The 22,926-nt window shown below is 40.9% G+C and overlaps 2 protein-coding genes across 6 annotated transcripts in view; one reads left to right on the top strand and one right to left on the bottom strand.

Moving 5' to 3' along the window:
* The first annotated feature begins 1,811 nt into the window (after positions 1–1,811).
* On the top strand, positions 1,812–14,177 carry LOC146684151 (large neutral amino acids transporter small subunit 1-like). The gene is made up of 11 exons (XM_085443349.1): positions 1,812–2,183; positions 2,672–3,205; positions 3,327–3,452; positions 5,013–5,118; positions 5,205–5,249; positions 5,619–5,742; positions 5,856–5,959; positions 6,153–6,249; positions 10,312–10,461; positions 11,590–11,764; positions 11,988–14,177. Exons 1-11 carry the CDS (start codon positions 2,120–2,122, stop codon positions 12,062–12,064), a joined length of 1,602 nt encoding a protein of 533 aa, XP_085299475.1. The 5' UTR covers positions 1,812–2,119; the 3' UTR covers positions 12,065–14,177.
* Positions 14,178–16,677: 2,500 nt separating this feature from the next.
* The window catches only part of LOC146684150 (TOX high mobility group box family member 2-like), an 83,359-nt gene continuing 77,110 nt past the window's right edge, over positions 16,678–22,926 (bottom strand). For 4 of the 5 annotated variants that reach the window (XM_085443958.1, XM_085443960.1, XM_085443962.1 and 1 more), the window contains 4 exons: positions 22,706–22,786; positions 20,173–20,571; positions 19,342–19,481; positions 16,678–18,429 (listed from right to left, as the gene is read on the bottom strand). In XM_085443958.1, coding sequence (XP_085300084.1) covers positions 18,384–18,429; positions 19,342–19,481; positions 20,173–20,571; positions 22,706–22,786 — 666 coding nt within the window. In that variant the 3' untranslated portion in view covers positions 16,678–18,383. The remainder of the gene's footprint in view (positions 18,430–19,341; positions 19,482–20,172; positions 20,572–22,705; positions 22,787–22,926) is intronic. The other variant, XM_085443959.1, reaches the window with a different exon arrangement.

Genomic DNA, 22,926 nt, shown 5'->3' with positions numbered 1-22,926 from the left:
TGAAAAATGGTAAGGCTGCAGTTTCCTTACGGTAAGGTTCCTAATTACTGTTCATTTAGATATTCCCTCCTGTTTAGCATTTCTACCATTTAAAATATAAGAAAAGCTTATAAAACAATATAGTTTTTATAGATTAAAACAGTCTGAAGTGATTTATTTTAACAACAAATATGCCAGGTCTAGGGTGTAAGGATTTCTGATTTATTTATTTTGTAGTGTTGGCCATATTTATTTATTTGATCAAACACATCGTTAAGATGTTCCTGTAAGTTCCTCAGTAAGTTTCCCTGTGCTTTTAAAAAACAGACAAATCCTGTTTAAGCACCGTGAGTTTGACCAGGTTCATCTTCAGACGAAGAAAAATATATCTCAGGTTTTGAATTGTGTCTAGGGCTCCACCTTGCGGTGAAATATTGGACATGCAACTCATTAGCACCGAGCACAGGGCTCATACAATAAATCCAGGCATATATTAGGCAAATCAATCTGAGAGTCGGATTTATTTCCATATAATCAGACATAGTTGTAAAACGTTTTATTGTATGGGGTACTTTGTGCATATAGGTATTGGGGGGCTTTAGAAAAAGAAAGGCTTGTGAGAAATACTCCCATATTTAAGCAGAAATGCTGGTGAATTAAGCAAGGCCTTCTCTGAAAAAGGCACTGATGCCCTAAAATCTGTATGTTATTTGGTTCGTTACTCATGCAATGTGAACTAATGCTCCCATTCAAGCACAGATGCAGACTTCTGTGCAGATGCTGATATCAGCCAGGTGCTCCCTCTTTTGATAGTTTGTGATTTTCCCAAAAAAATATTTTTCACACTTTCCTCGTCAGCCCCCCTGAATATTTTTTTTAACTAACATAGAGCTGTTTGTCTGAGGCCAGACCTCAGGCCGGAGAACTTGTCACTGAAGCAGTGTTGCGAAGAAGAATGGAGTCTAAGTGAAACCACTCCACATAAGGTCAAAACAAGGATGGCAGCCAAAGGTGAATATTTAGGCAATAACTGACTATAAAGAGCTTTTTTGTGAATTATTGCCAAAAAATGAATGCAAGGGAGATGCTTAGCAGCGCTACATGCACCCACGAGAAGCAATTTTATGTTAACAAACATTATTTTAAATATGCCTTACAATGACTTTGAACACAAGTGTATTTTTTGATATAACGATTCAAAATAACACCTTCCCAATTAAATATGGAGTTTAAATATTATGCAAATCATCGCACTTAAATTTTATTTACATGTACTTTAGAATCCCAATCTCTTCTTCTTTCTGATAAAACATGCATACCCTACAAGCACCAATAACTTCAGGCCAAATCCTTTCCCCAATTGATTGTAAAAGTCACTCCTGATGAGTAATTATGATATTGTAATTTTTGTTGAGTATGGTCCAGTTTAAACACCTTGTAACCCATAAAAGAATACAGGAACATAAACGAGCTTCGTCATTGTTATTACACACTGTCTGCACTCAAAATGGCCAATGGATCTCCATTTTCTTTGTGATCTCACCTTTCAGGCAGAATAAAGACAGTTTGTTTTTTTCCATTTGGTCCCCAGTAGGGAGGGAAACCAGCTCTACAGCATTTATTCTAATCGCCTCTGACATGAAAGCACCCAGTGACACACATAGGCATACTGTATACTGCAGGATTAGGCAGTACACAAAAAGATTACAGCGTCACATGGTATTCCTTCCAAATGGTGCCTTCTCACAACCTACTTCCCCCTCTTAGGTATCCCATCATTCCCTGGAATGGGCGTAGGCTCACGCAGCAGCAGCAGCAGCAGCATCACAAAGGTTCAGCTCCTCCCTGCTGTGTGCTTGATATAGGATGGGAGGGAGAGAGGGAGCGAGAGAGACAGAGAGGATCAGGCACAGATGAATTGTAGTCTGAGTGACGGAAGCAGTGTGGGCACATGTGAGTGAGAGAGGACGAATCAGGAAGTAGAGAGACCTGCGCGCGCGCGCGCGTGTGTGTGTGTGTCCGGGAGAGAGAGACCGACAGAGTGTAAATCAACAGAAAGAGGAAGAGGACATAAAGAAAGGAAGAAAAAGGGCTGCAGGAGGAAGCAGACAAGACAAGGGGTCTCAGACTGAGAGGGAAGATGGCTGAGCCGGAGCTGAAATCGAGAGGCAGCCGAGAGAGCGTCGCTAAGGAGAAGATGGGGGGTAGGTACAGTGCATGCTCACGCACCTCTAACTGCCACATGGTGCAGCGCTGCATTATTCCACCATGCGCTCTGATGCAACATTGATGATGCAAGAGTAGAATTGTAGAGTTGATGCTGAGGAGATGCTTTCATGGTAGCAGGTGACAGGTGTGGACAAATGGCACATATTAGGAACGTGGGTATGAAAACACAACTATCAGATGCAGTGTGTGTTTACACGGATAGAAAGAGTTCAATAAGGACAGCAGGTTCAGAAGGAAAATCTCATAGGTGCTGATTTCCAAAAATGTCTATTTTTAAAAAATTATATGAATTCTTCCTTTAGTAACACAAGAGTTTGTTTGTTTTTATTAATCATAGTTTTTCAAAGTAACCAGTGCCTAAAACAACTCAGCGAGAAAGCTTGTAAATTCTTTTCATTTGTCTGAAAATGAGCCAGACTCTGTAATTTGACTGTCTCCCCTTCTGCTGTCCTCTCACCACCAGCGACTGGAGCAGAGCCTGAGCAAGATGGTCTCATTGTGGAGCAGCCAGCATCTCCATCTGACCCCGTGGGTTCTCCGCCTGCTGCCACAGGTTCCACCAACAGCCTGCCAGGCAAGGGGGAGAAGATTGAACTCAAACGCAGCATCACCCTCTTCAACGGTGTCGGAATGATCATCGGCACCATCATCGGCTCGGGCATTTTCGTCACTCCCACAGGTGTTGTCAAAGAGACCGGCTCTGCTGGGCTCTCTCTGATCGTTTGGTCCGCCTGTGGAGTGATATCCACCATGGGTGCTCTGTGCTACGCAGAGCTGGGTACAACTATTGTCAAGTCAGGAGGAGACTACACTTACATCCTGGAGGTATATGGCGAACTGGCTGCCTTTCTGAAGCTGTGGGTGGAGATGCTCATCATCCGGCCGTCGTCGCAGTATGTGGTGTCACTGGTGTTTGCGACCTACCTTCTGAAACCTCTCTACCCCAACTGCGTCGTGCCCGACAGCGCAGCCAAGCTCATTGCCTGCCTATGTCTTAGTGAGTACATGATGTTGGTGGGCTTTCTTAGGTCAAATACACATTTTAGACACTTCATTGCAGCTGGTCATTCACCAGATTCTTGATTGTAGTGTGTTTTGTGTCTCCCCGCTGCTTGTAGCCTCCCTGACATTTGTAAACTGTATCAGTGTGAAAGCAGCAACCAAGGTCCAGGACTTGTTCACCGCTTCCAAATTGATAGCCTTGATCATCATCATCCTCTTTGGCTTCATTCAGATTTCCACAGGTGAGTGGCAAAATACCACAGAACAAACCAAGTCAGCTGCATGACTGCAGGCTGTTGAGAACAAATCTTATGCCTTCATCACAAGACTTATTAATTTTTAACAGAGAAGTAAAATAAGCTTCAGGTCAAAGCTGGAAAACCAGGTTTTGTGAGTGTAATAAAATCTAAATCCTCAACAATATTTAACCTACTTTAATAGTCAGTAAAAAATGCTCAAAAAGTGTCCTCACTTTGAACCTGTCATTTCAGATCTGCTCGTAAACATGCAGCTTCCCTTCATTGTGTTGGAAACACAGCTCCTTTGTTTTCAATATTTTAGTTGGAGTAATTATGGAACTAACAGCATGCCTGTAAAGTAAATGCCATTGCATTATGTGGCTTTTTGCAAACTATATAGTAGCATCAATTATTATGATTCTCGTCTTTACACGACATCTATGTGAGGTTTACTTCTTTTATCTCCAATGGTAAACAAGTTGTTAACGAGCGCTAATGAGCCTAACGAAGCAGACTGCTTTGCTTTCAGCTTGTTAGCACACTTACTGAGTCGGAACACAGAGCTTGTCTGTCTAGAGCCACGTGATTGAGCCTGAGCAGACATGAACATGGGCATCAGAACGTGCCAGGATGGTTTTGATCGTGCAAATGAAACTGCAATGAAATGAAAATGTACAGAAAATAAGGTGACTATACAGACAGTAATTTACTGCCTGAAATATTGGCATTGTAGTAACATTTTTCTATATGATAGCCCTAAGCGTGTGGGTTCACGTGTGCCGTCTAAGACTGTAAAAGCAACGCACGTTAATCCGTCCGAGCTGTGCCATTCACAATACAAGAGCGCGGGAAGACAGCGTGGCCACACTTGCTCCACGCTGCATCTGCTGCTCCCCTCCTTACACAAGGCCACGCCTACCACCTTTGTGCGCCATACTCTGTTACCATGGAAACTAGGCAGTGAAGCTTGCCGGCTGTTGTCACACTTTTTCAGCAGACCAGCAAGAGAACAGAGTTGGAAAATAATAAGGAGGGTCATTACCATCTGAAAGCGACAGGTAGAGGGAGAGAGACACCAAAATGCCAGGCTCTCTCTCTCTGTCTCACACACACTCGCGCACACACACACACACACACGCACACACACACACACACACACACACACACACACACACACACACACACACATTGGATTCATTGACTGCAGTGTATTGTGTAAATGAATTGAAGTTTACTTATGAGAACATTTTTCTTCTCATATTTAAATGTCAACTGATCGTGATTCTGTACCCCAGAGGAGATGCTCCTTTGTTTATTGTGCATAAATAGTGAATTGTCCTGACACAATATTGCGTTTTGCTTCTGTTATTACCATGGTACATTGACAAGCATGTCAAAGGGCAGGCATCAACAGGCCGGCCTGGTACAAGAGACAGAATGTGTCGGCAGCACAAAAAGAATCTATTCAATGTCTAAGCACATAACTCCTCCAGGCGCTACACCTGGCAGTGGGAGAACTGCTTCCCTTTCAGATGTTTTCTTCTTCTTTCTGTATGTGACCAGGTGATGTGCCATATCTGACCCCAGAAAAGGCGTTTGAAGGGAGCAAACTGGGAGTTGGGAATATTGTCCTGGCTCTGTACAGCGGTCTCTTTGCTTTTGGAGGCTGGTGAGGGTCATAAAATAGAATTATTTTTAGCTTCTGTTTGTTTTTGCTTGAAAGATTTATGACCTCTTTGCTATTCACCCCCCCAGGAATTACCTGAATTATGTAACGGAGGAGATGATCAACCCAGAGAGGTGACTTAAATGTAATGACGGTTGTTTTGGTGATGATGGCACAGACTGTCTTGCAAATATCTGCCAAGAGCATGGTTGCTCTCATCCAGGACTGAGCTTGTCTATCATCAGTCCACAGAGATAAAGTATCCAAGCGATACTGACATAATCTGAACTATGAACTAAATATGAACTAAAATATTACATTTTACAAAAAAAGGTGATAATAATGATTTATAAAATCCAGTAAAATTATGCAGTCGTGTTCCTCACTGCATACCCTGCATGAATTCAGTCCCATCTCATAACACAGTCTGATATTACCAGAACATACAGTGTTACACGCTGTTGTTTTTTTCCTCAAATGACCTTCGACCTTTCACCCCATAGGAACTTGCCCCTGTCCATCATCATATCCATGCCTATAGTCACGGTGGTATATGTTCTAACCAACCTGGCCTACTTCACCACCATCTCTCCTCAAGTCATGATTGAGTCAGAGGCTGTTGCTGTGGTGAGTGTACTGCTTTTCTTTAATATGATGTGTTTCATCCTCAACTGGGACATGCATATTGGTTGTTTGTGGTCACAAATTCTCCTCATCTGCTTTTTCTTTCTGTTCTGCAGAGTTTTGGGGAGTACCATCTTGGTGTGATGTCCTGGCTCATTCCTGTCTTTGTGGGACTGTCCTGCTTTGGTGCAGTCAATGGATCACTCTTTACTTCAGCGCGGTGTGTGTTTGCATGTGTACAATGAAACATAAGACAGCATTTTATACATTTAGTATTAATAGTTTAACCTCTTAAGCCCCAACGCCCTCTAATATGGGGGCAAAAGGCAGGAGATCAGTTAGGCTTGGGGCTTAAGAAGTTAAAGTCTCCGTATTTTTGGAATAAATAATGATTTAAGAAATTTCTCTTCTAGTTTGTTCTATGCTGGAGCTCGAGAGGGTCAACTCCCTGCTGCTCTGGGGTTGGTCCACACAGACCTGTTCACACCAGTGCCATCCCTCATATTCACAGTAAGAAACCTGATACTTTCAGTGACATTTTACCAGCTGGCTACCAATAAGATTAGGTTAGTGTGTTAAATCATGTATGATCATTGCTAAAAACCTCAAAAGTGTCCCCATTTTTGAGGTATTATACGGAAGTGTATATAAATCTGTTTTGATGATACAAAACATTTGTGAAGCATTTGTAGAGTTATTTTTGTTCGAGAAAACTATTTCAGTGAAGAGTTACAGTTAAGTCCATAATTTGTTGGATTTTTGTGCATTTTTTATGATCTTGCCTCTGTGCACCACCACAGTAGCTTTTAAATCAGACAGTCAAGATGTGATTGAAGTGCAGACTTGCAGCTTTGATTCAGTGAATTGGACTTTACAACAGTTTTTATACACAGTGCCTCATTTTCAGAGGCTCAAAAGTAATTGGCTGACAAGCAGTTTGAATGTTACTTCATGACAAACTAAGCAGATCTAGTATCTGTGGTTGATTCCAAGTGGTGCATTTTTATTTTCGAGCTCTTATTTAGCTCTTTATTGTCATTTTAAATATCAAAACAACTTCAAACCATCTGACCAAGTCAAGAATAGTCTCAAAGAGGTAGATGCATTATTGTTAGGGTCTACAATCAAGACGGCTTCAAGAAAGTATATACAGAGGGTTTAGAGAAAGGTGCAAACCACTGGTTACACTCAAGAACAGGGAGGTCAGATTAGATTATTACCAGAAAACATCTAAAAGAGACTGCACAGTTCTGAGAAAAAAATCTGGGGGGGGGACAAATGAAACCAAGATAAGCTTCTACCAGAGTGAAGGGAAGAGAAAAGTATGGAGAAAAAGAGAAACAGCTCATGATGTGAAGAATACCACATCATCTGTCAAACATGGAGGTGGAGGCACTGTTATGGTATTGGCATGTATTGCTGCTAGGAGAACTAAGTCACTGGTGTTTATTAATGATGTGAGTGCTGATAGAAACAGCAGGGTGAATTGTGAAGTGTCCAGGGCTACACTTTCTGTTTAGATTCAGCCAAAGCTGCAAAACTGATCAGACAGCGCTTCATGGTGCAAGTGGATAATGACCCAAAAACTGTAAAACCAAGTCAGGAGTTTCTCAAGGCAAAGAAACGGGATATACTTCAAAGGCCAAGTCAGTCACCTAATGTCGACCCAACAAAGCGTGTTTTTTCATTATTAAATAAAAACCTGAATGCAGCAATGAAGCACTGGTAGATAATCTCAGTGGAGAAAGCACAACGTCTGGTGATGTCCACGTGTTCTAAACTTCAGGTGACTAACACACTGACTAAAATCAACCCTTACATTAAAAGTGATATTAACTTGTTCAGTTCATTTTGAGCCTTTGAAATTGGAACTATGTCTAAAAATGGCTCCAGTTCTTAAAGAGTTAATGCAGTCTTCTCAAATTAAGGTCTGCATCAATCACATGTTGATTGTTTGGTTTAAAATTCGCTGTGGTGGTGAACAGTAGCAAAAAAGCACACAAACTACCCATGGGAATATGTCTGTGAAGGTTCTCAGTCATCCAGATCATCGTAGTCTAAGGAGCTTGGAAAGAAAAGCGTCTGGACTTCTTTGAGTTGCTTGAAGACGTTTCACCTCTCATCCAAGAAGCTTCTTCAGTTCTAAGGGTCAATGGTGGGGCGTTCCAGATATAAACCCAGTGGGAGTTTCCCCCCAAAGAGGGGACAAAGGACCCCCTGATGATCCTCTACCTAATCACATGAGCCAAGGTGTGAAAGTGTGTGAAAACTCAAAGAAGTCCAGACGCTTGTCTTTCCAAGCTCCTTAGACTACCCATGGGAAGTTAACTGAAAATGGCAGCTTTATTATTGGAAAAACCTCCATTAAATAAACTTTCAAAAAACAAACCAAAACCCTGAACATGAGAACTAAGAACTGAAAAACACTGGGAAACTGGAACTTAAATTAGACCAAAAGAAAACAGACCAGGAACTGAGAACTAGAGATCTAAACAGAGCCATGAGAGAAACACACAGCAGTGAGGGTCTACGCTGCGACAAAGGAAAACACAGGGCTACGGAGTAACACGGGAATGGAGAGCACAGCTGGGACTAATCAAACATGACGAGATAAAGGGGAAGCAAAGCTTTAAACACTGAACACAGGACATAAGACCTATAAAAATAAAACAGGAAACCAGAGACATTCACAAAGATGTAGACTTGACACCAATGTTCCCTATAAACTGCGCGCGTGCGCACTGCTGGCACGGTCTCTGCGCACAGAAAATATGCGTTGCGCACAAAAAAAAAAACTAACCTGAATTGAAATTAAAATTAAAACTTTAACAATTCAGTTTTGCAGTGTTAGTCAGTAAGTGACTGGCTGCTCCCGTATGGGATTAGAACGATGCCACCTTATCCCATAGTCCAGCCAATGATGCGATTCACATTCGTATATACGCAGCTAATCAACATCGTTGACAGGCTAACAGCGTTCTTATGTGCCGACACCGGTGTTTTAGCTAGCAAAGCGGCGTGGCTGATGTGAAGTGAAGCCACGTTAATAACGTGTACAACCATTGGAGATGTGAGCAGGACAGACGGAACAATTAACGGGAAACTGTGGACCTTATACCAGTTTTTAAATTGTGTTGATCGGCCATGTAAAACCGGAGTTATGATAAAAATATGCAATGTTTGGTTTTCTTCCTGAATACTGTCGTTGTTTATATTTACTGCCCGAAGAAACGGTAAAAACGGCGTTTTATAAGGAAAACGCTCGAAAGCACTCTCCCTGTGAGAAAAGCCGAAACCAAAAAACCCCACCCTTTCCTATTGGTCGAAAAATGTACCAAGTGATATGGCAACAGATGTTTAGGAAGGGGGTAGTTTTAGGAGTGTTTTGAGATGTGAGAGATTTGCGACGTTTAGCGCAAATCTTGTGTAGTTAGTGTGTAGTGTAGTCAATAGTTTTGTTGTGTGTGTCAGAACAATGAGGTGACTGCTGAATGTTACAGGTGTTACAGCAGTGATACATCTCCTGTTGTCAGGCTTGCAGGTATCAGGCTGTTGTTCTCCTTTATCTCATAGTGGACAGAAATTATTTTTGGAGTGGCACAAATAATTTGTGTGGCATCAAATTTGATGCAGAACAGCTGATTGTTCTGTAAATAGTTTGAGATGTTTGTTTAAAAAACGCCTTGGCTGCATTTTTAGGTAAGCAGCTGCAAAAAACTTTGTTGTTTGCATAACTCAGTTACTTTTTTGAAGAAGTAACTATATAATTAATTGTCCAACATTGATCATTCTATACTGTATTTTGCAGACAGAGAGTTACAGGACTCTCCCAGACCACAGACTCATACTCATAATACAAAAAAAAAATAAAAAAAATAAAAATAGAAAGTTGTGTTTTCAAAATTGGAGTCCAAGTTATTTTTACTTCCAATAGTGTTAACATACTACACAAGATTTTTTTTAAATTTTCATTGTAAGTGGGCTAAAGCAGTTAATTAAAAGTAGTCTAACATAAATGTAAATGCTGTAATTTGATTATTTTAATAAACCATGTAACTTGGATGGATTTGATGCTGGCGTGACCACAGTGCACACGTCTAATGTTGCTCACAGTGGTCCAAGGGACCGCTCAGGGAGTTTGTGTGTTCGCTCAGACACATGAAAAATTAGAGGGAACATTGCTTGACACTGAAACATAGAGACATAACTGACTGAGGAGACAGAAAGAACATGGAGATGAGTGACTAGACGAGGAACACGGGGAAGGCAAAGTAACAGAAACCTAAATCCTAGGACCTAAGAATATAACACAAGCAGAACACAATAAAGAGAACCAAAACAATGAATAACAATAATCAAAGAATAAAAATTAACCAACAAACACAAAACCCTGGGTCACAGACCCAGTACTGTGACACCTACCTGCCTTAAATAAACTGCTCTATTCAAGAAAATCACTAAGGAGGATTCAGAAGCCTTGTGTGTGTTTATAATCTATTATCCATCTACTATCTATAATCTAATGTTTCCAGCAAACTAATGCAATCTTTACTCCTTTTTTCATTGTATTAGTGTTTCCTATCGATGATGTATGCCATCTCCCAGGACATCTTCTCTGTCATCAATCTCTTCAGCTTCTTCACCTGGATGTGTGTTGGGATGGCCATCGCTGGCATGATCTGGCTGCGCTTTACCAAACCCGACCTCAGAAGGCCCATTAAGGTGAACGTCTTAGGGGTTAAAGTAGCTGCTCAGTGCGTGTTGCAGAGAAGATCCATTTTGATGGATATGAGTCTCACTGAAAGGTGACCCTAGCCCTACCTTCCTTGTCTGGCAAAACATCAACATGTCTTCTAGTTTCATAAAGCATCTGCTATTTTATTTTTTTTAGTGAAAGCACCATTGTATCGCTACTCTTGTTATTAGGTGGAACTGGAAACATACTGTTTTTCCAAGACAGGAGGGAGGGGTATTTGGAGGAATACATGATCCTTTGTTTCTATTTCATCATGGGAAAATTACCTTGGCTGACCAGTCTTTCATCTTCTCTTTGGCCCACACTGCTTTCAGCTCAGTTATTTTATAAAATCATCTATAAACATATTAAAAGAGAGAGAGAGAGAGAGAGAGCTATTTATATGTAAACCATTCATAAAAAATGTCAGTTTCAACCCAGAAAAAAGAAAAACAAACCGTCAGCTCAAGCAGTTTAACTGATAACTGAATGCAATAACAGTATGGAGCTCTTAACATAACAGTTTAGCCAATAATAATTTCTTCATTGTGATCAAATTGTTGGGGACGCTTAAGGAAAAAGGGTAAGCCAGTATGAGAAAAATACTTAAGTAAGAGTACAAATGTATTTAGTATCAACTATAGCACATATCATTGTTTCAAAATCAGATCTTTAGATGAAGTCAGGCATCATTCAACTTTGCATACACAGTCTTATAGTTTGAATTTGTATTGATTTGATTGATTTTTTTTTTTGCATTATTGTCTGATCTGTAAAGTAATCGGTACTGAAAATGTCTTAATATAAAAACTTTAGTAATTATTTGTCTCCTCTTGTTGTTTAATGGAAACAAAGTGGCAGAAAACAGATATCAGTGAAGAAGTTACAGGATCTAAAATCTAAACTTGGGAAGTATTGTCATCAAAATCATTATACATTAGTCTAATCGTTAGCTATAGTTGCATTATTCCAAAGTCCAAATATGATATTTTCTTCTTTTTCAGTGTGTGAGACATCTTCACTCAACAATTATAAACTGTATCTTATCTGCTCACGTCTAATGTAAATCGAAACACATCTTCATCTGTTATGTATTTTGTATTTTCTCTCTGCAGATTTCTCTCTTCATCCCCGTTACTTTTGTGTTGAGCTGCGTCTTCATGATCGTCGTGTCCTTTTGGGCAGCTCCCTTCGAGTGTCTGCTAGGCAGCGGCATTATTCTCACAGGCGTCCCAGCGTACCTACTGGGCTACAAGTGGAAAAAACCCCATGTGGTCAAGAAGATGCTGGGTGAGTTGGAGATTTTCATTTGTTTTTTTTAGAGTGAGGCAAAGGTGGTTTGTTGTGAAATTCCTGTGAGATTATCTGCTCAAGTTCTGCTGTGGGCACCGGTACATTTCCTTTGTTTACATAGTTGGTCCGGAGGACTCAGGCAAAAGACCGATATTTGACCTGTAGTAGCCTAGCAAAGAGAAAACAGACGTGGCTAACGTGACAAGTTGTTTCTCCTCAGAAATCTTCACCATGTTCTGTCAGAAGATCTTCATGTCTGTTCCTGAAGAGAAGGAGCAACATGGGGCGGCTGAATAATGCTGGACAAACCGAGCAAGATGAAAGACTGGGTCAATATTTTTGTCTGGACATTCCTGTAATGTTTACATTCATCCACATGTGATCGGACTTTTTTTGTTTTAACTTTATCTGACCAGGCAGGTAACTGTGAACATATTCAATATTCGCAAGAGTGGCCTGACAAATGGAGGATTTGTTTTATGAATATTTTATGAATACTGCAACTTTTCTGCAAAGAAGACCACCGGGCATTTTACACTCCTTATTATGAATTGATTTTAATATTTCAGCATATCTCCTTAAATGGTCAAACATGCTCTGATGTTCCATGTTAGCTAATGGAAAGCCATCTGTAAGTGTATGACTGCTGCAGGCATATAATTACTTGTGTACTGCAAGTACACAATCAGGAGCTGCAGTGGCCCGTGACATACAGGTATATTTTTCTCCTGAAGTGTACAAATGAATAGCTTAGGCGGGAAAATATATGTCTAATACCACTAACAACCAAACTAGACATAGTATATTATAGTTTAGGGTTTATATTTATAGTTTATATTGTGTTAAAATAAAGGATTTTGCTATAGTTGCTATAATAACGTCACTTAGAGTTTATAACTAAGGTCAGATTTGGAAGAGGAAGAGGTTGTCTAACAAAGCACTTACTTCATTTTCTCATATGGTACTAATGTTTGTGTTAAATAGTAATTCATTCTCACATTTTACTTGATATTGTTTTTTATTTATTGGTAAGATGAACTTGTAGCGCTGTCGTAAAGCACAAGCTAAAGGGAGATGAAAGAGTGTCTGTGATGTCTGCTTGAGCTGCACTGTGAATCAGGTCTGTTTCTTGTATCATTTCATTCTGATACCTCATCGGCGCCACGTGTGACGATACTCGATGAAAACGATACCAGCATCTCCGCTTGTGCGCCATTGTTGTGAGACAGCGTAGATATGCTCAGATATCGTAGTAGTGTTCGTAGTTAGCCTTAGTGTTTGTACTGAACGTATTTGATGTCTGTGCCAGCCGTGCCAGTGCTGATATTCTATTTCTTTTTGTCACTGTATGACCAAAATGAATGTTGCAACTTTAGAGATGCTGGCTTTGCTTGTAATTTTTGTAGGAAATGTACCTGGAGAGAGGTTTGAGGTTTTCCCAGCGTATTTCCTGGTCCAGTGAAGGCTTGGGAAGGGAGGAGCTTCTGAGGAATGTTAAAGGGGATTGGAATCATGTGGAGTGGGAAAAAGGTTTCTTACTTTTGCACACAAAGGAGAGACAGTCTCCTTACAAATCTACCACAGATGTACGTATTGTCAGCCTACTCACTGTGCTGGCAGTCCAGGTTTCACAGGCCCCTTTCCAGTGAAGGGAAAGGTCTGAAAAAACATACTAATTCATACTGGTTGCTATTCCTTTAACATTAATGCAGCAGAAGCTTTCAGACAAGAACAAAAGAAAGTCCGTGAGAAAAATGACCTTTGACATTCTCACTGGTAACATCAGACTTTCCGTGGTGAGACACAAACAGCTCTTCTTTTTCTTTTTGTAAAGGAACCCTCTTTAATCTTATTTGTATAAGTTAATGGAAATGTGAAGTTTAAATACAAACATGTAAGTACATTTGCAATTAGCATGCAACAATATTTCTCCCACTTAAAGTATTTAATACGGATTCTTTATTAATGCAGATTGCATACAGATTTAAAAAGAGAATAGCTGAATGCAAATGCTTGCAAAGTTGGCACTGTGATCATCTTTAAAGGTGAGCTCTCTGAAAGCACACCAATGAACAACACAGTCCTCGAAGACACGCCCCTTACTTAATGAATCTACTTAAATTAAAGCCCTGAACACACACGTGTGTCTAAAAACACACTGATTCCAGTTATGATGATAAGCGGTCTGATATATTTTATTTTATGCACAACGTGCTGCATCGGTGTGTGTGCGTTTGTGTGTGTAAAGTATTACTATATGTGAAAATCAATAACGCAAATGTAATTGAGAATAAAGGAAGCTCATATTTTTGATTCTATAATCGAGAGTACCTATTGTAACTGTTGTCTGTGAGTGACCATAGTAGGTACTGTACGTGTAAAAAATAAAACTATTTTGTTCAAAGTTTGATTGTTTGCGCTTTTGTAAAGCAGACGGCCAACAAAAGGAGTCAGAGGATTAAAATCTGATTGCTTTCTCCTGTAGAAATGCAGCAGCTGGTCGACAAAAGGCCGGCCGAAGCCCCTCTTCAGGCACCGGCTTCAGATAAAACAAAGATTCTCTGAACCTGACATCCTAACGTCCAAATGAGGATGTTTCTCAAAATAGCGTTATCATCTCAGCCATCAAATGTTTGGTAGTGCTCTGTGTCACATGCACATTGCTTCTTGTTTGTCCTGTCTTGTTTGTTGGCTCTCAGACAATGACGCTGCCGACCCGCTGTGCTGTCAGGGGACTTCATATCCGTCTGAAGAGGAAATGAGACGGCCCGATGGCTGCTGATGGAGCTCTTATCAGAGCTGCTGGACACAATATTAGTGATGGGGGATTGGACAGGCAAGGAGCCGATGAATGCGCAAGTCACGTCTACAAATACAGAGTATTTTGATATATTAAGTGAAGATGGAAGTGGGGAAAGGGTTCAAAGCATTTTCAGAAGATGTGGTGAAGTCGAGGTGTTAGTGTATTCTTTATCTTGAAGACAGTGTGGGTAAAATCAGTTTTAAAAAAAAAAAAAATGTATATAATATTATACAATTAGTTTAGACTACAGAAAGCCGACTATTGCAAATGTTTTTGTTATAACATATGATCATCGTTTTACAGCTTCTAAAAACAAAAAAACTTTCATCTGCTTTTGGCATCAACATTAGGGCTGTGTAGCCAATACTAGATTTCACCAGCAGGTGGCGATAGAGGCCCATCAATAGAAAGATGATGGCGAATCACTGAAAGGAAACTGCCGAACTAACCACGCAATAAAACAACAAAACATATTAAATTTAGAACGTCTGCCTTTGAAACTGTGCAAACCTTATTATTAATATTACTAATCTCTACGTTTCCGTTCACAAATTATTAAATTAATCTAACAAATGCTAGTTTACCTGTGTTTTAGCAGAGTATTTTTCCTAAGACGAACATGCTGCAGATGAAGATGAGCCATGGGTGAGGGTTGCTCAAGGGCACAACTGAAGAGGGAATGATAGTGAAGCCTTTGATATCCTTTATCACTGTTAAAACATATCAGCGTCCCACTTTTAGGAATCTGATTTACTATAATTAAAGTATCTTTCTATTTTGAGGGTTTAGGACACAATATTAGTGATGGGGGATTGGACAGGCAAGGAGCCGATGAATGCGCAAGTCATTCATCGGCTCCTTATATTTTGGTACAACCCATTTTGATCATAAGTGGGACAGACCAGTGAAACTCTCCTGGCTGTTAGCGTAAAGAAGCTTAACTACACATTTAATCCCAGAGACATTTTAATATAAGAACACGAAACTCAGTTTGAGCAGTACATCTCAGTTTGTCTGCATGTGAAATAACTGTTGCTCTGGACCTAAACTGCAAGAAATAAATGTTCTGTTAGCTTATTGCACAAACTGTCATAGAGTTATAAAACAGAACATTTGTAATAATTGACAGAATGACGTTTTTTAAACATGATTTTTGACAGTAAACCTACCGTAAAAACCAAACATTTCTATAGCATCTGGCGAAAAAAAACAGGCACTCTGTTATTTCATTGTATATCTATTACTTGTTTACTCTGACTTGTCACGGGGGAGCGCTTTATCAGTAGAAAAAGCCATAAAACTTATGAAACTATAAGCTTGTAAACATTTTTTATATTTTTGTTCTTTACATTTTCGAAAGCCGTGTAATGCATCAGATTGGAGTCTCTCACAGGCCCATTCTGGCCCCTGGGCGCTTTGATAGACACCCGCTTTAGGGGAACTAACAAACTGGGAGGTTATAGTTTTGTGAATCGGCTCTAGGGGGCACTGCGCCATCACCACGATGGAAAGAGAGAGCAAGAGGGCAAAAGAGAGAGGGAGAGGGGGAGTAGAAAGGGTAGAGAAAGCGCTGATGCGAAAGGCTGATAGATTCCATTTCTATTTTACCTTTAATCCAACTGTGAAATTCATAACTAAAAGGCAGATTTTGTTCTTCTTCTTCTCAGGTAGTTCTCTGAAAGGCCGTGTACTGCTGCATCAACTCTGAGTTTCATCATGGCACCTTTTAGCAAAAAAAAAAACATGGCCAGGGGGCAGGAAAAAAATGTTGCTTGGTGTTTTATATTGATCTAGTCTGGATTTTATGGGGTGGGGAAGAAAAAATAGAAACAGCGAAAAGGTTAAAAGCACGTTAAATGAAGTTACACTATCAAGCCTTAACTTTTCACCTAATGAGCCATGTGACAGCAGCTACATCAACTCCTGCTACATCAAAGGTAATTCTCTTAATTAACCCCAGACACATGCAGGGGGAATGCAAAGTTGCGTTTACAGGTTGCTGTAGCGATCAGGCAGAGCTCATCAAAAACACTAATGAATCTGTTAAGACTTAATGACAGCCATGCAGTCAAAAACAAGCAGAGACGCACACCTTTTTTTGTTTTGTTTTTCACTTTAAACATTTTATTACAGACAAAAGAAAACAAAAAGAAGTAATTGTGACACAAAAAAGAAAAGAAAAAAGAATCTAATGCTGGTACATTAGCACCAACAGCAGTTTTTGAAAAAATATTATTCTAATAATCATGTAGTTTGATCATTAATAGTAATAATAATAATAATAATAATAATAATGATAATAATAATAATGCACCCTGATTAAAATAAGCCAAAATTTTACTTCATTTCATTTATAAATAGATGTGGAACCTGCAACCAAATTAAATAGAATGACCATATGATATTTAACAAAAACATAATGGGTTCTCTCATCACTGGCTTTAAAACTTTAAAAGAAGTATGTTTGGCAGGTTTATACACAAAATTAAAATATCTGTCCTGACGAGCAATCCTCTGAAACAAAATCCTGCTACAGTGAAAAAAAAGAAAATCTTAAAGAATTATTTTTCTTTACAGAAAAAAAAGATAAAGATGAGTTCAACACAATTCTAAAACACCTAATAAAACTAGTCAAAAACTTTAAAACCCACTGTTATGTTTTTTTTTCTTTTTTAACCTTTAGTAACATTTCACATTTAGCAACTTTTTTTTTTTTTTTTGTTATTCACCTGTACAAGTGGTGCTGGGACTAAGGGGTGGCTGGGCGGGGTCACAGGTGTAGGGGAGGAGGGTGTGGTCTTTACTGACCTAGTAAGTAGGAGGAGCTAAAAGGAGAGGTTTCAATCTTTGACCTCTACAGTTCTGCAGCGTCCTGAGGCCATGTGAAGAGAGTGCGACACTCTCTGCCGGAGCTCTGCCAGCTGTGGAGGAAATTGAGCATTTTGCAGTCTTTGCATTTCCCTCTTTATTTTGGAGAGATTTGAGACTGGTGAACACAGTTTCAACACGAGTTTTAGTGTGTGTATTCCCTCACTGAATCCGCCTGCACAGAAAAAAAAACAATTGGAAAAAAAGAAAAAAGAAAAAGGCAAGGGACTGCAGCTAAATACACACATAAGAGGAATCCATTTTGGTGATATTTACAATCACGCTGTGATAAATAAAGGAAAGGATGAAGTCCTCTACTGAGGGCAAGGATGATTTACAAATGCGTTTGTGACTATACCTTCATTTTAAATGTCGCTTTGCTTTCACTCACTTCGGGTGTTTCAGTCTGTCCCGAAGAACATCCACCCCGATGGGGTGACTATATTCTATTTTCCTGCGTTAGCTTTTCTACCCAAGACCCTACACTTGGAGTATGCTTTGAGCATTTTAACTCCCCAAAACAAGGGCAGTCCATGGCAAACAGCGTAATGGAGCAAAGAGGAGTGGAATCATCTTTTTTAAAAAAAATCTAGACAAAATGAGAAGATGTTTTTTTTCTTTCTTTTTCTTTTCTTTTTTTTTTTTGGTCTTCATTTCCAGTATGTTGGCATGAGCTTAAAACTCACTGCCCCCTCAAAAAATGGAAAGTTCACTGATAAGGAAAAAAAAAAGCAAGAGAAGTGCCTCGGGCTTCTGGCCGATCTAAGTGCTTGACAAATAGGTGAAGTTACTGTAGCAGTCTTTGGGATTTTTGAAATCCATCAGGAAAAAAAAAGAGAGAGAGAGAGAAAGAGAAAAAAAAATGGTGTAGAAGCAGATACATCGATGATGTTGTTGTTATGTTAGAAAGCTCCCTGGAGTCTGACATTTGGAGGTCTTTCAACTTCAAGTGAGGTAGAGAGGCTTGTCTCGAGCTCCCATGCCGCTGCTGCTGAGGAAAGAAAGAAAAACAGCGTTAATGTATGGCTGGATATACGTGTGAATACGGGGGTGTTATCCTATATTTCACTGGGAAAATGCTGAAGGATTGTTAAACATTTGTCACGGCGGGACTGGCATTAGAGAGCGGCTTCAGAACAAACATAAAAGCTGACGATGAAGCGTGCACATCAATAAGCGTGAAGCCAAAATTTGAAGATCACTTGTTACTTGAAATGTCAAACACAAAGTCTGTTCTCCAGTTATCTCTACTGACATACTGGAGACAACTTAGCTCCCTCCAAAACTACAAACTACAATGACTTGACACTGAGAGTAAAGGTTTAAGCAAACACCCAATATTACTTCAAAGACTGTCAAACATGATTTGACCTAGGCGTGATCCCGTTTGACATCCAGATGAATCAGCTCTAAATACAGGAGACGCCCACTTCCAGCTCAGCTGCCTCTCAAAGTAGCAACGCAGCGTTTCAGGTGTGAGACAAAACATTCTTCTCGTGCCTGCTCGGATATCTTGATTCAATAAGGCAACGTGTGCCGAGCGAAACACAGGGAAACTTAATTGGATGTCACACTTTTTTCCAAGCTTGGTAATAGCATTGTTCTACTGCTGCATTACTCATTTCAATTTCAAGGAGATGCTTTGCTTTAGCAGGGAAATTGCAGTTTATGATTAATACTGTCTGAGTCTCTGAGTGTGAAAGTGAAGTGGTTTAGAGTAACTCATTTGGAAAATGAGTAACTGTCAGACAGCTGCTTAGTATTCTCAACAATCAAATGTCTTGGATTGCACTCACAGAGGGACAGAGCTTTTTGTGTGTGTGTGTGTCTGACTCTGTAATTCCCGTAAGGAAAGAACTAATATACTAACAGCATAATATTGTAAGCGGTGCAAAGAGCTCACCTGCAATGGTTGGGTCCGCAGTCCCTGTTGCAGTACTCGCTATCCCAGTCGGGGTTCTGGCCGTGCACTGGATTGGGGGCCCCGGGAGACTGTGAGCCCCCAACACTGTTCTGGTAATCAGCTTGAATATGGGAGAAACCCTGCAGATAGCAGGAGAGGCGAGATGAGCACAGGATGTTACACGACTTCAGCTTTATGATGGCCAGCCATCAGAGTTTGCTGAGCCATGATACTGTATAAGGCTAAATGTTGCCACTGGTCTATATGAGTTGTTACGCATTCACATTTGGCCCCATTGCATTGACGAAATCACCCTTCTTAGTTTGGCAAGACACCCTGCTGCTGGAATGGAAACATTATGGACTCAGAGGGAAAAGAGAAAACAGTTTGATTGAGACTAAATGGGTCTTTTATGCGTTAAAAGAGGAATTGAGAACTCTTTATTAGAGAGCGAGGCTTTACTGGAAGTTTTTCCGCTTTAGAAAACAGCAGTAACCGATGAATAACTGTTGTTGATTTTATATTAAATCACAACGGGAGAAGCATTAGACGCTGAATATCTATGGAAGCTAATTAGGAAGTAAATAATGGTGATGATATTTGTATATTTGTATGTGAAGTGAGTCTAGAGGAAACACAAATCCCTTTGGGGTTATATAAGGAATGGGCATCTGGTGGAAAATATCTGCCAAATGAAACATGCAGAGCTACTCGAGTGGCGACCCAACAATCGAGAAGCTGAAAGTAGCTCATGATGTCTGCTAGCATGTGTGTTGTTGATCATCTGTAGAAGAAGCATGCATAGTGAATTTTAATAACAGCTAGACCAACCTGTTGGCTGAGAGGAGGGGAATGCAGAGGTGCCTGGAGCCCCATTTGGTGCGAGATGATTGGTTGCGACTGCTGCATTCGGATTGGCTGGTTGAGCAGGGAGCTCTGATGCAGGGAGAGCTGAGCGTGCGGATGCAGAGGTGGGCTGATTTGGAAGGGTGCTGGGGGAGAGGCACTCATGCTGGGTGGGAGCATCTGGGACTGGCCGAGGGTCTGCGCCAGTGTGTGGCGGGGTGGCCCGCCGTAGCTCTGGAGGTCTGACAGGGGAAAGGAGCCCGGCGGGCCCAGGTACGGTGAGGAGGGCTGAGGGGGCACGCTGTACAGAGGCTGCTTGGGGGGCATCATGTGGGAGGACTGGCTGGTCTGCTGGGCACTTTTTGGTTCAGGGTCATTGTATGTCTGTGGATGAAAATACATCATGGTAAATGGTAAATGGCCTGCATTTATATAGCGCTTTACTAGTCCCTAAGGACCCCAAAGCGCTTTACATATCCAGTCATCCACCCATTCACGCACACATTCACACACTGGTGATGGCAAGCTACATTGTAGCCACAGCCACCCTGGGGCGCACTGACAGAGGCGAGGCTGCCGGACACTGGCGCCACTGGGCCCTCTGACCACCACCAGTAGGCAACGGGTGAAGTGTCTTGCCCAAGGACACAACGACCGAGACTGTCCAAGCCGGGGCTCGAACCGGCAACCTTCCGATTACAAGGCGACCTCCCAACTCTTGAGCCACGATCGCCCCATATTAAGACAAGAAAGGCCCCATTAAGGACACTGCACTCATCAGCCAATATTCATCTGATAATAACACGTCTCCCTCATTCCTTTTAAAGAGAAACTTTTTTTCCCCGTCATGCTCTGTATTGTTGAATAGGTTTTATTTTTTTTAAACTGCACGCATTGTTATGCTACAGGAAAGTGCCAGCAAGCAAACCAGGTCGTATCTGTTTCCTATCACAGCCACAGGGATATCCTGCTATTTTCCATCATACATTTTTGTTGGACTTACAGAGAATTATTTTTTAAAGCAATAGTTTGAGATCTTTGCTTCTTTGCTTTCTTTCTAAAATTTCGATGAGAAAAATCAGCAGATCCATGCAGCTGTTTCCCCTGATCTAGTATTTATGCAAAGCTGAGCTAGCTTTCTTATTAAGCATGTAGGTATGTAATAAAGGCTTTTTCATCTAATTAGAACCTAAACAGGCTATCTCCTAAAGCGTTACATTTACTGCTGAATTATTTGTGGAAAGCTTGCACCCTTGCACAAATTACTTTCTTTATTGACTGAGGATTTGTTTACTAAATCTCTACGAGGCTCCAGGCTGTGCGTAAAATATAATCTATATCAATATTCATAATGCGCAAAATATGAGAATAAACCCCTGCTGGATTTTTCTTTTAAGCATGCGACAGTTGTCACCTCTACACCCATGTAGAGGAGCTGACAGATGGGCAAAGATTGTACAGATTAAAAACAAAAAAATCGTAAACTTCACCAAAAAACCCCTCTGAATTTGACCTTTCCCAGGCTGGACAGTACCACACTGAGCAGGAGCAACACCCATAAAACACCCCACCTCTATCTTCACCCCACCCTCTCCAGGCTCCTGTGATGAGCTGTCAGATTGCTCATCTCCAGCCATCAGTGTTGATTAGAAGGTAATGGAGCCCATTTGTATGAATAGAGCAAGGGGCCGAGGTAATGATCAATACACACCTTGACAGATAGATGGGAAAAGGAGTGGGACACACACACCCACACACACACGTGCACACACACACATACATATATGCAGGACCCCAGGCAGAGAAATGAGACTGTTTGCCTGCAGAACAAATGGAATGACAAAAGGAATCTTCACCACACTACATTGTGTGTTGTTAATACAAGACGGCACTAAACAATGCAATTCGCAGCCCTCCTCCTTGCCTTTCGTTATTCCCTGTGCTGCGTTGCTGGTTTATACAAACCGGCATCATTCATGGGGCAAAAAGGATGTCATAGATCTGAATTAGCGGGAAAGTGTCAGAGGTGGGAATAGCAGCAAAGCCCACAAATGCCTCTGCTGATTTGGATGTGCTTCCAGCTCTAGATGACGAGAGGAGGAACTAATGCAGGACACAGGTAAATTAATGATTGCTTATTTCCAAAGATACATACAGTACAGAGTATCTGATAGCCCACATAGCGCATAAGAGAGTTATTATATTGTCTTCTCTAAGCCGCATACACATTATGGCCATTATGGATGTGTGCTTTGACTGGCCGACCCCTCCCCCAACCCTTCACCCTATATCACCATACCAACTACAAACCCCTACCCCCACTGTGCACCCTATGGAAATCAAGTATTGTTCCAAATAGGGCCTGTACTTTGAGCATCACATGCCCCCCCCCCCAAAACCACACTCTTTTTCACCACCACCAGCTCATGCGAAAGAAGGTCCTCCCAGCCCATTAGCAAGTATTTTACATCCAATCCATCATCAGTCTTAGCCAGGGCCTGTGTGTCATAAGCGTTACCTTGGAAACCAGACTGGCTCGGTACGCGGCCAAGGCTTTCAGGTACTCTTTCTTAGCCGCCTCGGTTTTCCTCTTGTACCCCTGTGAAGAAATAAAATCAAAACAAGAGGCTTCAGGTGAGAGCAGAGTTTGACTCGCTCATAAACGTGCAGACACACACAGACACACACATCTGTCAATAAACACACACACACACGACTTTTTTTTTAAAGGCAAACTCT

Source organism: Copadichromis virginalis, linkage group LG20 (assembly GCF_057382275.1).
Source record: "Copadichromis virginalis isolate Kocher_CV1m ecotype Utaka linkage group LG20, C_Virginalis_male_GT1.1, whole genome shotgun sequence".
Classification (NCBI taxonomy): domain Eukaryota; kingdom Metazoa; phylum Chordata; class Actinopteri; order Cichliformes; family Cichlidae; genus Copadichromis; species Copadichromis virginalis.
Note: the sequence above shows the minus strand (reverse complement) of the source record. Positions and strands in the feature narration are given on the sequence as shown.

What these genes read in the sequence shown, in the direction of transcription:
- LOC146684151 (XM_085443349.1), top strand. Translation starts at nt 2,120, where the DNA reads ATGGCTGAGCCGGAGCTGAAATCGAGAGGCAGCCGAGAGAGCGTCGCT. An exon ending in CTTCATTCAGATTTCCACAG is followed by an intron (nt 3,453 to 5,012) that starts GTGAGTGGCAAA and finishes GTATGTGACCAG; the next exon opens with GTGATGTGCCATATCTGACC. An exon ending in TGTGGTCAAGAAGATGCTGG is followed by an intron (nt 11,765 to 11,987) that starts GTGAGTTGGAGA and finishes GTTTCTCCTCAG; the next exon opens with AAATCTTCACCATGTTCTGT.